The sequence below is a fragment of the Mesoplodon mirus genome (assembly GCF_964341445.2).
Source record: "Mesoplodon mirus genome assembly, chromosome: 7".
Lineage (NCBI taxonomy): Eukaryota > Metazoa > Chordata > Mammalia > Artiodactyla > Ziphiidae > Mesoplodon > Mesoplodon mirus.
In genome coordinates, this window is record NC_138983.1 from 84,905,250 (window position 1) to 84,921,610 (window position 16,361).

The 16,361-nt window shown below is 44.7% G+C and overlaps 2 protein-coding genes across 2 annotated transcripts in view; both read left to right on the plus strand.

Moving 5' to 3' along the window:
• The window catches only part of LOC309808023 (forkhead-associated domain-containing protein 1-like), a gene marked incomplete at both ends in the record, with an annotated part of 321,911 nt that overhangs the window by 266,900 nt on the left and 38,650 nt on the right, over positions 1-16,361 (plus strand). The window lies entirely within an intron of this gene.
• The window catches only part of LOC309808024 (forkhead-associated domain-containing protein 1-like), a gene marked incomplete at both ends in the record, with an annotated part of 92,078 nt that overhangs the window by 45,271 nt on the left and 30,446 nt on the right, over positions 1-16,361 (plus strand). The window contains 2 exons of the mRNA XM_082628038.1: positions 2,440-2,676; positions 14,805-14,928. Coding sequence (XP_082484164.1) covers positions 2,440-2,676; positions 14,805-14,928 — 361 coding nt within the window. The remainder of the gene's footprint in view (positions 1-2,439; positions 2,677-14,804; positions 14,929-16,361) is intronic.

The following is a 16,361-nucleotide window of genomic DNA, read 5'->3' on the forward strand; positions in this document are numbered from 1 at the left end:
AATATCTCGCTTTCCTTCAGGGCCAGGGCCTGCTCCTGCAGCAATTCTCAGAGTTTGTGAGGAGCAGACCTACCTGGGGTTCTTGTCAGACACGGAAATCCAAACCTTCAGGAGGCAGGGGGTTCCAACCCAGGCATCCTGGGACCAGACTCTGAAAAATGTTGCAGAAAGGCGAGAAGCCACACTCAGATTCTGTATTTATCACTGTGTAACAAGCCATCCCAAAACTTAGCGGCTTCAAACAGCAACTCATTATTCCCCAGAATCTATGGGTTGACCTGGAAGGTTCCTTTGCTCGCGTCCCCTGGCCTCACTCATGCGGCCTCAGTCAGCCGCTGGCTTGGCCAGTTTGGTGGTCCGTCTCCATTGGCCTCCTTCCCACATCTAGGGCCTCAGCCAGGATGCCTGGACTGGTGCGCCCCTTTGTGCATGTGGTTTTTCATCACAGCACGGTGGTCTCAGGGTTCCCAGGGGGCCAGAGCAGAAGCTGCACAGCCTGTAAGAACTTGCCTGGAGATCATGCAGCATCACTTCCACTCCATTCCGTTGGTTAAAGCAAGTCACGGGGCCAGCCCAGACTAGAGGGTGGGGAAATAGACTGGATGGCAAAACTGCAAAGTATTTGTTGCCATTTTTCAACCTGCCTCAATTTTAACTCGGAAATATAGTGCAACCACTATAATTTTTTCTATTTATAGAAAATGTTTATAAGCCATTTATCATTTTTTCTATTTATAATAGAAAGAATTCTTTCTCTTTATAAGTCGTTTATACCCTAACTTGCCAGGACTCCTTCAAGTGACAATAAACAAATTAGCTTGAGGGGGAGCATTGATTAGCTCAACTTATTGGAAAATTTAAAGGGCCACTAGCTTCAGGTATGGCTAGATCCAGGAGCTTGAATAATGTCATCAGAACACCTCCCCACTACCAACCTCTCCCCTCTGTTTCCCTCAGAGTCTGGCTTTCTACATAAGGCTGGCTTTGTGCGTCAGAAAAGACAAACTCAGGCAAACAAGCCTACATATTTAAAGTTTATGATCCAAAAGAAGGCAAGATCCTCTCCCTCTGTAATCGATGTGTGAAATCTCTGATTGACCAGCTTGGGCCACATGCACATGGGGAGGTGGGACAGGAAGGAGCAGGGCACATGACTGACAATCCTACCCAGACCCCATGGAAGGAGGAACGCTCCCTCCAGAAGGGCAAAGGGACCCTCAGCAGGAAAGCAGAACCCACAGCTGTCCACTGCCCTCTGCAAACTTCTTATATTCCAGCACTGTCACGGGGCCTGGCACTTAGTTGCTGCCCTATGAATGTTTGTTGCATGAAAAATGAATAAGCACCTGGCTGGTCATAACAGGGTGAAACAGGGGAAACTGCCCAGGAGTAGGGAATATGTCTGATGCTCTCTCTTGAAGTTTTGCCACCAACTTTCACAAGGACCCAAAGGAAGGCCCCTGGCAGCAGCTGGCAATGTCAGACAGGCTTTCTCATGAGCGAGACCCTGTCCTTCCCCCGGTCACGGAGCTAGCAGGTCGTGAGGCTGACTGGACGGCTCTCCTGGGAATGAGCTGGCCCAGAAATTGCCCGTTTACCTCCTCCTGTGACTGCTTTGGAAAAGGCCTCTGGGGAATTTTTTCTTCTTCTTCTTCTTCTTCAGTTTTTCTGACATTTTATTGATAACATCTGGTGAGAAGTTTGGGGGAATTTTTTTTTTCCTTTTTTGGAAAACCTAACCAATTCTTTGGCTGCAGAGCTTTTTCACTGGAGAGATGGAGGACAGGGTGAATTATACCTGTGGGTAAAGTCTACCAGCAATTTTGTTTTTCCAGCCGAAAGTTTACATGAGCCCATGCAAATAAATCACTATTCCTGTCTCATTTACTTTCCAGATTGAGTTACCTGGAAAAAATTCATACATGAATAGCCAAAAGAGGCAGGAAATATTAGAAGAGAGGAAAGGGAAAACAAATAGTTCAGAATGTTTTAAGTTAAAACAAATAACCCTCATTATAGGCAGAAAGTGGTCAAACAGAATGTTGTTTTCCTAAGTACCTTTCCTAGGTCCCCAGTGTGCTAGGCTGTATATTATAAATGAAATCATTCTAAGTAAACTTTCTAGCAACAAATGTTCCCAAGTGGGATGGTTGTTCTTAATATGAAAGTCTAATTCTCGGGGAAAGGAAAGTTTCCGTACCTGTGAGGTACAGACATCCATTACAGGAGTCTATATACAAGTACATCATTTTAACCCAATTCTTGTCTCTATGAGATTTTCCAAGTGACAGAGATAGCCTTGAAAGTCTGCTTTTTCCCTCCCTGCCTGCCCTCACCTTCCCAAAGAATGATACCATATTTTTCCTGTCTTTCTTTAAATGGGCTCAGCCTTACATCCAGACCCACACCTAGTAAATTTCCCATCTGTCCTCCACCCAGGATGAAATAATTCTGCTGCTGGGAAAAGAAGTCAGCCGTCTCTCCGATTTTGAACTTGAATCTAAATACAAAGACACCGTGATAGCAAGCCTGCAGAACCAAGTGGCCAACCTGAGGCAGAAGCTGTTGGAAACAGCCACCTCCAGGCAGAAGGAGAGGGTGATCCCGCCCAAGTTTCAGGTTCTGCATGAAGAGGACGATGCCCAACAGAGAGAGATCCAGAGCTTGAAAAACCAGGTAGGGCTCAGAGACAAGTGGGTCGGGGCCTTGGGGTCACAACACAGGGTGACAGCTCTCAGGTAGAGCCTGGGGGGAGCCACCCGGGTAGTTAGAAATGGGCAGTCAGCACAGCATGGTGAAGAGTGCAGATCCAGGGAGTGGAGGGTTGGCAAGTTTCTAGCCTTGTAAGAACAATATTAGATTTGATTAAGTGCCTACCATGTTCAGGCCCCGGTGCAGGTGCTTTGGGTGCATTAGCTTATTTATTTATTTATTTACTTATTTAATGTATTTATTTATGGCTGCATTGGGTCTTCGTTGCTGTGCACGGGCTTTCTCTAGTTGCAGTGAGTAGGGGCTACTCTTCACTGCGGTGCGTGGGCTTCTCATTTCAGTGGCTTCTCTTGCTGCAGAGCATGGGCTCTAGGCACGTGGGCTTCAGTAGTTGCAGCATGAGGGCTTCCGTAGCTGTGGCTCACGGACTCTAGAGTGCAGGCTCAGTAGTTGTGGCCCACGGGCATAGTTTCTCCACAGCATGTGGGATCTTCCTGGACCAGGGCTCGAACTCGTGTCCCCTGCATTGGCAGGCAGATTCTTAACCACTGCACCATGAGGGAAGTCCCCTCATTAGCTATTTAAACCTCAGTCTTCTGGCAGATGCCATTCTACAGATGAGGAGACTGAGGCACGCTCAGAGATGCCCAGGAGCTTGTTACAGCTTGCACAGCAAGTGAGAGGCAGTGTGATTTGGGCTCAGCTCTGCCACCTTGTACACCTCATGCTTTCACACCCACTTTGCATTTCCACCCAACTCCTGTCGCTTCAGTGACCACTTCTCACACCCACCCGGACCCAGCCAGAAAGAGCTGGAGATGGGGAGAAGGAACCCCACAGTGTTCCAAACACTGAGGCCTTTATCAAACCCTGAAGGCAGCTGCTGGTTCATTTATAGGGAATTTCACCAAAAATTCTCCACCCAGAATGTTTGGATTTACCAGTCAACTTCCTTCCTCCTGAAACTAAATCCAAAAAAAAAAAAAAAAAAAAATTTAAGTTTTAAAGAACTACTTTAAAATTGGCCACTGATCTTGTTCATAAATTATATCTCAACAAAGTTGATAAAAAAGCAATTGGTCATTGATGAATTTTGGCCTCAGTGCATAATTCTGCTTAAAACCGTAGTCAGATTTGGTTCAACATGGCGGAGTAGAAGGACATGTTCTCACTCCCTCTTTCGAGAACACTGGAATCACAACTAACTGCTGAACAATCATCGACAGGAAGACACTGGAGCTCACCAAAAAGATACCCCACATGCAAAGACAAAGGAGAAGGCGCAAAGAGACAGTAGGAGGGGCGCAATCCCCATAAAATCAAATCCCATAACTGCTGGGTGGGTGACTCACAAACTGGAGAACACTTATACCACAGAAGTCCACCCACTGGAGTGAAGGTTCTGAGCTCAACATCGGGCTTCCCAACCTGGGGGTCTGGCAATGGGAGGAGGAATTCCTAGAGAATCAGACTTTGAAGGCTAGTGGGATTTGATTGCAGGACTTTGGCAGGACTGGGGGAAAGAGAGATTCCACTCTTGGAGGGCACACACAAAGTAGTGTGTGCATTGGGACCCAGGGGAAGGAGCAGTGACCCCCATAGGAGACTGAACCAGACCTACCTGCTAGTGTTGGAGGGTCGCCTGCAGAGGCGGGGGGCAGCTGTGGCTCACCAAGGGACAAGGACACTGGCAGCAGAAGTTCTGGGAAGTATTCCTTGGCATGAGCCCTCCCAGAGTATGCCATTAACCCCACCAAAGAGCCCGGGTAGGCTCCAGTGTTGGGTCACCTCAGGCCAAACAACTAACAGGGAGGGAAACCAACCCACCCATCAGCAGACAAGCAGATTAAAGTTTTACTGAGCTCTGCCCACCATTGCAAGAGCCAGCTCTACCCAGCACCAGTCCCTCCCATCAGGAAACTTCCACAAGCCTCTTAGATAGCCTCATCCACCAGAGGGCAGACAGCAGCAGCAAGAAGAACTACAATCCTGCAGCCTGTGGAACAAAAACCATATCCACAGAAAGACAGCGAAGATGAAAAGGCAGAGGGCTATGTAACAGATGAAGGAACAAGATAAAACCCCAGAAAAACAACTAAATGAAATGGAGAGAGGCAATCTTCCAGAAAAAGAATTCAGAATAATGATAGTGAAGATGATCCTGGACCTCAGAAAAAGAATGGAGGCAAAGATCCAGAAGATGCAAGAAACGTTTAACAAAGATCTAGAAGAATTCAAGAACAAACAAACAGAGATGAAGAATACAATAACTGAAAAAAAAATACACTAGAAGGAATCAATAGAATAACTGGGGCAAAAGAACGGATAAGTGACCTGGAATACAGAATGGTGGAATTCACTGCTGCGGAACAGAATAAAGATAAAAGAATGAAAAGAAATGAAGACAGCTTAAGAGACCTCGGGGACAACATTAAACACAACAACGTTCACATTATACGGGTCCCAGAAGGAGAAGAGAGAGAGACAGGACCCGAGAAGATATTGAAGAGATTATAGTCAAAAACTTCCCTAACATCGGAAAGGAAATAGCCACCCAAGTCCAGGAAGCACAGAGAGTCCCATACAGGAGAAACCCAAGGAGAAACACACCGAGACACATAGTAATCAACTTGGCAAAAATTAAAGAAAAATTATTGACAGCAGCAAGGGAAAAATGACAAATAACATACAAGGGAACTCCCAGAAGGTTACCAGCTGATTTCTCAGCAGAAAGTCTACAAGCCAGAAGGGAGTGGCATGATATACTTAAAGTGATGAAAGGGAAGAACCTACAACCAAGATTACTCTACCCAGCAAGGATCTCATTCAGATTCGATGGAGAAATCAAAAGCTTTACAGACAAGCAAAAGATAAGAGAATTGAGCACCACCAAACCAGCTCTACAACAAATGTTAAAGGAACTTCTGTAAGTGGGAAACACAAGAGAAGAAAAGGACCTACAAAAACAAACCCAAAACAATTAAGAAAATGGTCATAGGAACATACATATCGATAGTTACCTTAAACGCGAATGGATTAAATGCTCCAACCAAAAGACACAGGGTTGCTGAAAGGATACAAAAACAAGAACCATCTATATGCTGTCTACAGGAGACCCACTTCAGACCTAGGGACACATACAGACTGAAAGTGAGGGGATGGAAAAAGATATTCCATGCAAATGGAAATCAAAGGAAAGCTGGAGTAGCAATACTCATATCAGATAAATTAGACTTTAAAATAAAGAATGTTACAAGAGACAAGGAAGGACACTACGTAATGATCAAGGGATCAATCCAAGAAGAAGATATAACAATTATAAATATATATGCACCCAGCATAGGAGCACCTCAATACATAAGGCAACTGCTAACAGCTCTAAAAGAGGAAATCAACAGTAACACAATAATAGTGGGGGACTTGAACACCTCACTTACACCAATGGACAGATCATCCAAAGAGAAAATTAATAAGGAAACACAAGCTTTAAATGACACAATAGACTAGATAGATTTAATTGATATTTGTAGGACATTCCGTCCAAAAACAGCAGATTGCACTTTCTTCTCAAGTGCGCATGGAACATTTTCCAGGATAGATCACGTCTTGGGTCAAAAATCAAGCCTCAGGAAATTTAAGAAAATTAAAATCATATCAAGCATCTTTTCTGACCACAACGCTATGAGATTAGAAATGAATTACAGGGAAAAACCTGTAAAAAACACAAACACACGGAGGCTAAACAGTACGTTACTAAATAACCAAGAGATCACTGAAGAAATCAAAGAGGAAATCAAAAAATACCTTGAGACAAATGACAATGAAAACACGACGATCCAAAACCTATGGGATGCAGCAAAAGCATCCCATAGTTTTAGAGGGAAGTTTATAGCTATAGAAGCCCACCTCAAGAAACAAGAAAAATCTCAAATAAACAATCTAACGTTACACCTAAAGGAACTAGAGAAAGAAGAACAAACAAAACCCAAAGTGAGCAGAAGGAAAGAAATCATAAAGATCAGAGCAGAAATAAATGAAATAGAAACAAAGAAAACAATAGCAAAGATCAATAAAACTAAAAGCTGGTTCTTTGAGAAGTTAAACAAAATTGATAAACCATTATCCAGACTCATCAAGAAAAAGAGGGAGAGGACTCAAATCAATAAAATTAGAAAGGAAAAAGAAGTTACAACAGACACCACAGAAATACAAAGCATCCTAAGAGACAACTACAAGCAACTCTATGCCAATAAAATGGACAACCTAGAAGACATGAACAAATTCTTAGAAAGTTATAACCTTTCAAGACTGAACCAGGAAGAAATAGAAAATATGAACAGACCAATCACAAGTAATGAAATTGAAACTGTGATTAAAAATCTTCCAACAAACAGAAGTCCAGGACCAGAAGGCTTCACAGGTGAATTCTATCAAACATTTAGAGACGAGCTAACACCCATCCTTCTCAAACTCTTCCAAAAAATTGCAGAGGAAGGAACACTCCCAAACTCATTCTCTGAGGCCACCATCACCCTGATACCAAAACCAGACAAAGATACTACAAAAAATGAAAATTACAGACCAATATCACTGATGAATATAGATGCAAAAATCTTCAACAAAATACTAGCAAACAGAATCCAACAACACATGAAAAGGATCATACACCATGATCAAGTGGGATTTACCCCAGAAAGGCAAGGATTCTTCAATATATGCAAATCAATCAATGTGATACACCATATTAACAAATTGAAAAAGAAAAACCATATGATCATCTCAATGGATGCAGAAAACACTTTTGACAAAATTCAACACTGATTTATGATAAAAACTCTCCAGAAAGTGGGCATAGAGGGCCTACTTCAACATTCTAAAGGCCATATATGACAAAGCCACAGCAAACATCATTCTCAATGGTGAAAAACTGAAAGCATTTCCTCTAAGATCAGGAACAAGACAAGGATGTCCACTCTCACTACTATTCTTCAACATAGTTTTGGAAGTCCTAGCCACAGCAATCAGTGAAGAAAAAGCAATAAAAGGAATCCAAATTGAAAAAGAAGAAGTAAAACTGTCACTGTTTGCAGATGACAGGATACTCTACAGAGAGAATCCTAAAGATGGCACCAGAAAACTACTAGAGCTAATCAGTGAACTTGGTCAAGTTGCAGGACACAAAATGAATGCACAGAAATCTCTTGCATTCCTATACACTAATGATGAAAAATCTGAAAGAGAAATTAAGGAAACACTCCCATGTACCACTGCAACCAAAAAATACAATAGCTAGGAATAAACCTACCTAGGGAGACAAAGACCTGTATGCAGAAAACTGTAAGACACTGATGAAAGAAATTAAAGATGATAGCAACAGATGGAGAGATATACCACGTTCTTGGATTGGAAGAATCAATATTGTGAAAATGGCTATACTACCCAAAGCAATCTACAGATTCAATGCAATCCCTATCAAATTACCAATGGCATTTTTTACAGAACTGGAACAAAAAAGCTTAAAATTTGTGTAGAGACACAAAAGACCCCGAATAGCCAAATCAGTCTTGAGGGGAAAAAATGGAGATGGAGGAATCAGACTCCCTAAATTCAGCCTATACTACAAAGCCACAGTAATCAAGACAATATGGTACTGGCACAAAAACAGAAATATAGGTCAATGGAACTGGATAGAAAGCCCAGAGATAAACCCACGCACCTATGGTCAACTAATCTATGACAAAGAAGGCAAGGATATACAGTGGAGAAAAGACAGTCTCTTCAATAAGTGGTGATGGGAAAACTGGACAGCTACATGTAAAAGAATGAAATTAGAACACTCCCTAATGCCATACACAAAAATAAACTCAAAATGGATTAGAGACCTAAATGTAAGACCAGACACTATAAAATTCTTAGAGGAAAACATAGGAAGAACACTCTTCGACATAATTCACAGCAAGATATTTTTTGATCCACTTCCTAGAGTAATGGAAATAAATACAAAAATAAACAAATGGGACCTAATGAAACTTCAAAGCTTTTGCACAGCAAAGGAAACCATAAACAAGATGAAAAGACAACCCTCAGAATGGGAGAAAATATTTGCAAAGGAAGCAACTGACAAATGATTAATTTCCAAAATATATAAACAGCTCATGCAGCTCAATATTAAAAAAACAAACAACCCAATCCAAAAATGGGCAGAAAACCTAAATAGACATTTCTCCAAAGAAGATATACCGCTGGCCAAGAAGCACATGAAAAGCTGCTCAACATCATTAATTATTAGAGAAATGCAAATCAAAACTACAATGAGGTATCACCTCACACCAGTTAGAATGGGCATCATCAGAAAATCTACAAACAACAAATGCTGGAGACGGTGTGGAGAAAAGGGGACCGTCTTGCACTGTTGGTGGGAATGTAAATTGATACAGCCACTATGGAGAACAGTATGGAGGTTCCTTAAAAAACTAAAAATAGAATTACCATAGGACCCAGCAATCCCACTACTGGGCATATATCCAGTGAAAACCATAATTCAAAAAGCCACATGCACCCCAATGTTCATTGCAGTACTATTTACAATAGCCAGATCATGGAAGCAACCTAAATGCCCATCAACAGACGAATGGTTAAAGAGGAAATGGTACATATGTACAATGGAATATTACTCAGCCATAAAAAGGAACAAAATTGGGTTATTTGTAGAGACGTGGATGCATCTAGAGACTGCCATACAGAGTGAAGTAAGTCAGAAAGAGAAGAACAAATATCATATATTAACACATATATTTGGAACCTAGAAAAATGGTAAAGATGAACCAGTTTGCAGAGCAGAAATGGAGACACACATGTAGAGAACAAACGTATGGACACCAAGGGGGGAAAACGGCAGGGGGTGGGGATGGTGGTATGATGAATTGAGAGATTGGGATTTACATGTATACACTGATGTGTATAAAATGGGTGACTAATAAGAAAAGTATAAATAAATAAATAAACATTTAAAAAAAAGAGAGAGAGAAAAAAAAAAACCGTAGTCAGTGCTTGGGGGCCTTTGTTCTCTTGTGCTCTGTTTACTGTCTTTCCCTTCTGTAACCGATTCTAGGTACACAGTTTCAGTCCTAGAAATGGTGCTCTAGAAAGGACACAGATTGTGTATGCTGAACCTAGCAGATTCTAGCAGGAAACTGTAAGCTCCATGAAGGCAAAGGTTGGGCGCAGTAACCTTCTAGAACTCTGTTAGGACTGTGGCTGTTTGTTTGTTCTTTATTCATCCATCCATCCATCCGTCCATTAATCCAAAGAAATATTTTGGGGGGCCTATCCTGTGCCATGCCCTCTTCCAGGCTCTGAGAATTCAGCAGAGAACAAGACAGACATGATCCTTCCCCCTGTTATGCTCTAGTGAGGGAGACAGAATAAACAAGTCAACAAATACATGCTCTAATATTTAAATGAACTAATGACTCTCCTTCAAACCTGGTTTTCAAAAAACAATGAAAGTAACAGGTCCTGTAGGAATTATTAGTGCAAACAGCTACCTTGACATGTAGCTGACACATTAATGAGCATCTTTTTCTTGAACTGAACCCAATTTTGCTGAAATATTCCTTTCAGTTATTCTCCCATTTCAGAGCTTTCCTGAGAAAATGACATGTCTTTTTCAGGTACATGTACGAGGCTGAATTATTCCCACATACCTTTTTTTTTTTTTTTTGGCCATACCACGCACCTTGCAGGATCTTAGTTCCCTGACCAGGGATCAAACCCAGGCCTCCAGCAGTGGAAGCACAGAGTCCTAACCACTGGACTGCCAGGGAATTCCCCACATACCTTTTTTTAAATAATTGAAATATATTTGACATAGAATATTATATAATTTCCACATATCTTTGAATATCAGCCGGTCCCAATTTGAGTTTTATTTAAAGTGGCTGCCGATATCTGGGGGAAAAAATGTTTTTTTACAAAGAAATTATCTAGAAATAATTACACTGATGCATCATGCTGTTGCCGCCCCTACCCCTGGAGCTTCACTTATAACTGAAGAAGAATATTTTATAGCAAGGCATATATGAACCAGAGGCTCCATTGGTTTGAACTCAAATCGAGTTTCATCCACTGACATTTTAGTTTCTTAAGTATTCTACTGCCTGCAGAGCATTCCACCAGAAGTGTAAGCCACATGGCAGGTTGATTTATGGTTCTGATTACTTTATGTGTTTTCCCTGGTCCCCGAAGGTGTGTGCATAATGATTTGCTCTCAGAGATCTTCGATCCGCTACAATATCACTAGAAAATTCTTACCTCCATGTGCTCTTATACGCCTGTGCTAATTAGAAGCCAAATTATCATCCTGAAACAATCACTCCTCCTAGCACTCTTAACTTTCTTATGATTCAGTGCCCATTTTATTACACAGCTTAACAGACATTAAACATCTTGGAATTTATGCCATTACAAACAATATGGATATTTACTTTGATAGTAAAAGTATCAAAGAGGTTTGAAGACTCTTTGGAGTTTTCCAGCAATCCGAAATCCTAAAACTCTGACACTCAGATTGAAATATTTTCAATCTGTCAAAACCACTGGAGTCTTAGAGGGGAACATATGTTTTCCCTTCTGGAAGTTTGTCTCTGTGTGTTCTATCTCTGGTATCATGCAAATAAAAGCATTAAGCTGAGAAGAGCTTACAAACACTTTCAGTGTTCCAAGGACCTTTTATGGAAAAGTTGTAGTTCCCCCCAACAGAGAAAAGTAAGATGTGAAAGAATTTTTTCACTCAAAGTTTCCAAAGCACAAACATGCAAAAGTATAGCCTTGGGGAGAGTGGGGGTCAGAGTGACCTGTGTCCCCGCAACTTCTAGCATAGACCCCCCCCAATAATGTCTCAGGTGCCCCAGGGAAAAAGTAAGTGTAACTGCCCCAAATGTCCTAGACTCTGAACCATGATGGTGCATGAAACGAGTCAGAAAACTTGTGAGACCTTGACGTATCTGTTAATTCTACCAGAGTAATAATGACAAGATTTCCAAGGACACAAACCAAGACCAAAGGCTGTGAGCGCCATCTGGTGGCCATATCAGCACGCCCGAACTCCATTACCTGGGCATGCCCAGCACCTCCCCCCAATCTTTTTTTTTTTTTTTTTTTTAGTGTGATGCCCGCAACCTGGTCTGATGGTAAACAGGGAAATTCCTGTATTTCTTCTTTTGGAGGGATTATTTTTATTTAAGATACTGAATCTCTATTTACTCTTATAACAGTTATTTTTAATTTAATGCACGTTTTTAAGTTTAAAAAGGGAGCTGCTTCTACGAAAAATGCTAAGAAATTATAGTGGGGCTAGCCAAGAGACATGGGAAAAATAGTGAAAGTGGTATATGAATGACTGAAGTTTAGGAACTCTCTTCGGGTGGGGTTGCTAGATAAAGTAAGGACACCCAGTTAAATTTGAATTTTAGAATTTCGTTTTAGTGTGTGTCCCAAATATTGCATGGGACACATTTGCACTAAAATATTATTCATTATCTGAAATCCTATTTTAAGTGAACATCCTTTTTTCCTCCCCTAAATCTGGCAACCTTACCTTAGGAGAACAAAGAAATTGCACCCAGGACTTCCCTGGTGGGACAGTGGTTAGGAATCCGCCTGCCAGTGCAGGGGACACGGGCTCGAGCCCTGGTCCGGGAAGATCCCACATGCCGCGGAGCATCTAAGCCCGTGCGCCACAACTACTGAGTCCCTTGTGCCACAACTACTGAAGCCCGTGTGCTTAGAGCCCATGCTCTGCAACAAGAGAAGGCTCTGCAATAAGCCTGTGCACCGCAACAAAGACCCAACGCAACCAAAAATAAATAAATTTATTTTTAAAAAAAGAAAAGAAATTGCACCCTTCTCCTTGTCACTTCCATTTTGATCTATCAGAATAAGCTAGTGGGGCTTCCCTTGTGGTGCAGTGGTTGAGAGTCCGCTTGCCGATGCAGGGGATGCAGGTTCGTGCCCTGGTTCGGGAAGATCCCACATGCCGCAGAGCGGCTGGGCCCGTGGGCCATGGCCGCTGAGCCTGTGCGTCCGGAGCCTGTGCCCCACAACGGGAGAGGCCACAACAGTGAGAGGCCCGCGTACAGCAAAAAAAAAAAAAAGAAAAGCAAAACAAGCTAGCTCTTGTCCTGTCTACGGATTGCGTGGCATTTATGCCCCAGTAAACGGGTCCCTGTGGGAGTACTGAGGCCTGACATCTGAAAAATCACAGGGCAAAGGCCCACAGTGCACCTTGAGGTGGGAAAGTCCTGGCCACTCAGAACAAGCAGTCTGGCCACATCAGACCGAGAGGGAGGGGGTTCTGGGCCCAGCTCTCTTTCCCGGCCTCTCGGGTACCTGCTCTGTGGAGGCCGAGGCCTGGCAGCTACTTTCGGGCCCTTACCAACGTTGCATTTGATGGAGAGCCTTCCGCACCCCACGTGTAGACCTAGACCCCTGGAGAGGGACCGGCCCTTGAGGGGGCTCTGATCCATGGATTTAGAGGGTGCTCACAGCAGCCATAGATAGAGCCGGCCTGTGGTGCTCCCACCCACGATTCCTGTATTTCCTCTTTTTTTTTTTTTTTTTTCTTTTTGTGGTACGCATGCCTCTCACTGTTGTGGTCTCTCCCAGTGCAGAGCACAGGCTCCGGATGCGCAGGCTCAGGGGCCATGGCTACGGGCCCAGCCGCTCCGCGGCATGTGGGATCTTCCCAGACCGGGACATGAACACGTGTCCCCTGCATCGGCAGGCAGACTCTCAACCACTGCACCACCAAGGAAGCCCTTGTATTTCCTCTTAATAACAACCACACTGGCGTTTAAGTGAGCCTGGCAAGGCTTACAAATGCACACATAAAGATTACCAACTATCTTCCCCAGAGACGCACGAGGGAAGCTGAAGCTAAAACACCCCGTGAGGGCTTACCTGGTGGCGCAGTGGTTGAGAGTCCGCCTGCCGATGCAGGGGACATGGGTTCGTGCCCCGGTCCGGGAAGATCCCACATGCCATGGAGCGGCTGGGCCCGTGAGCCATGGCCCCTGAGCCTGCGCGTCCGGAGCCTGTGCCACACAAAGGGAGAGGCCACAACAGTGAGAGGCCCGCGTGCCGCAAAAAAAAAAAAAAAAAAAAAGAAAACAAAAAAAACACCCCATGGTAGGTAGAGGAGAGGACCGTCACAGCTCATCCCCCTGTGCTGTGTGCCAGGCATGATCTGAGCACTTGTACACATGTTAACTTATTAAAATACTTCTCACAATCCTATCAGGCTGGGACTACCATCACCCCGCATACAGACTGAACAAAAGGAAACAGTACATGGTGTCCTCCTTGTGTTCCCAAAGCCCGTTAACTGGCAGAGACAGGACTTGAAGGCCACAGTCCGGCTCCCGAGTCCATGCCTTGCTTTACAGCCTCCAACTTCTCACGCTCATTCCTAGAGCCACCTGGGAAGGAGGAACCAGGCAACTAAAGACTGGGTTTGAATCAGACTCCATGTCTGACCAGCCGCGTGATCCCAAGCAGGGGGCCTCGCCTCTCTGAGTCTCAACCTGGCTCCCTTGCAAAATGGGCACATTAATGGGAACGTCAGCCTTCAGCAACGCTGTGACGAGTATCAGTGTAGCATGTGTGAACGGGCTCTGTAAACTCTGGAGTGTTCTGTGAGGTATAAACTACCCTCTATTCTCATTAGAGGGAATTCATTTCATAACCTGCTCCCGGCTCTTGAACTTTGCTGTGCATCCAGTCAGTGCTGGATGATCTGGAACCAACAGCTGGTCTATTTATGGCTGAAAACCCACAGGTCATAGGAAGACAGCAGCACCCGAGCCCCTGGGTGGCCACAAAGATAAGGTCCGTGTCTCGAGGACCGATGACATGGTGGTCACTGAAGGAACAGGCCCCCTCCTGCCCCTTCCACTAGTGACAACGGAAAACCTTGGTTTCCCCAACACCTCGATCCAAGATCAACCCGACTCTTTGCCCAACGTTGGAGAAGTACCGGCGTGTCCTGCAGGCCTGGCTGGCCCCCTCTGACTGTGTGTTGCCTCCTTCCACAGATCAGTGCCCTACAGCAAGGCTACAACCAGGTGCTGTGCCAGACCCTGTCTGAGAGAAACTTAGAAATCACCTCCCTGAAGCACGAGGCCGAGAACTTAAGGAGGGAGACCGCCATCACGTCAGGTGAGGCCCTTCTGCATTCAGGCCCCAGAGCTTCTGCCCTCCCCCTGCAGACATCACCAGTCAACCAGCGCACCTGTGCCCGTGACCTGGGTGCAGCCTCAGGGATCACCCGTGTCGGTGCATTAGAGTTCTCCCTCAGTGGAGGTTTCTTGCCACCCAGTTCCGAGGGCAGGGCCTGGTAAATATTTGAGAGAATGGTATCTCTTGGCTACAAGGTCTCCTGAGCACTGGCCCCACCAGGGAGAACACAGGTCGCCTTGTGGCTTGGGTGGTTCCACAAAGCAGCGTGAGTGCAAACTAGAGCGTGGACAAACTGGGGTCACTCCTTTAAGGCACCCATGGTCTCACCCATTTCAGCCGAGTGCACCTGGGCCCAAGGGAAACCATTTTCTAATTAGATCAGAGGTGGTTCCCTGATAAAGGGCTTGGGTTGGGAGAGGGGCAGCCAACGCACAGCTGTGGCTGAGCTTTGATTCCCTGGATTCCTTCATTGCTTCCACATGTTTCTTGAGCTCCTACTAGGTGTCAGGCCCCGTTCCAGGCTCCGGGGAGGGAGAGCCAAAAAAGACAGTCAGATTCCTGTACTCACAGATTCGGGAGGGGTTGACAGACAATAAAAGTAAAGGGATGAATAAACAAGCCCACTTCAGAGAGCAGTGCTGCTGTGGAGAAAATAAACTGTGTGTCGTGGTGGCCAGCGCTTCAAGGGGGGAGGCCAAGGGGGACCAGCTTAGTGGGTGTGCAACCATGGAACTCAGGTGGGACTTGAACCCGTGGGCTGGGACTCGAACCCAGTCAGAACCCACTATCTTTTAATCGAGATCATGCATCTGGTCTCGGGACTTACTAAAGCTCAGGTTCTTTATGTCTCATCGCAGAAAGAATTCAGTGAGAGACAAAGTAAGAAGTGGGTTTCTTTAGAGAGAAACACACTCCACAGAGTGTGGGCCATTTCAGAAGGCTAGAGACCCCCAAATATGGGGCAGTTAGTTTTTATGGGCTGGGTAATTTTATAGGCTAATGAGTGGGAGGATTGGGATAACTCTAATATTTTGGGGAAGGGGCGGGGATTTCCAGGAATTGGGCCAACACCCACTTTTTTTTTTTTTTTTTCCTGTACGCGGGCCTCTCACAGTTGTGGCCTCTCCCATTGCGGAGCACAGGCTCCGGACATGCAGGCTCAGCAGCCATGGCTCACGGGCCCAGCCGCTACGCGGCATGTGGGATATTCCCGGACCGGGGCACGAACCCGTGTCCCCTGCATCGGCAGGCGGACTCTCAACCACCGCGCCACCAGGGAAGCCCCACCACCCACTTTTTGACCTTTATGGTCAGCCTCGGAACAGTCCTGGTGCTGATGGGTGTGTCATTTCGCTCATGTGTTACAATGAGCCTGTAATGGGGCTCCAGTTCCCCTGGAAGTCGAATCTTAC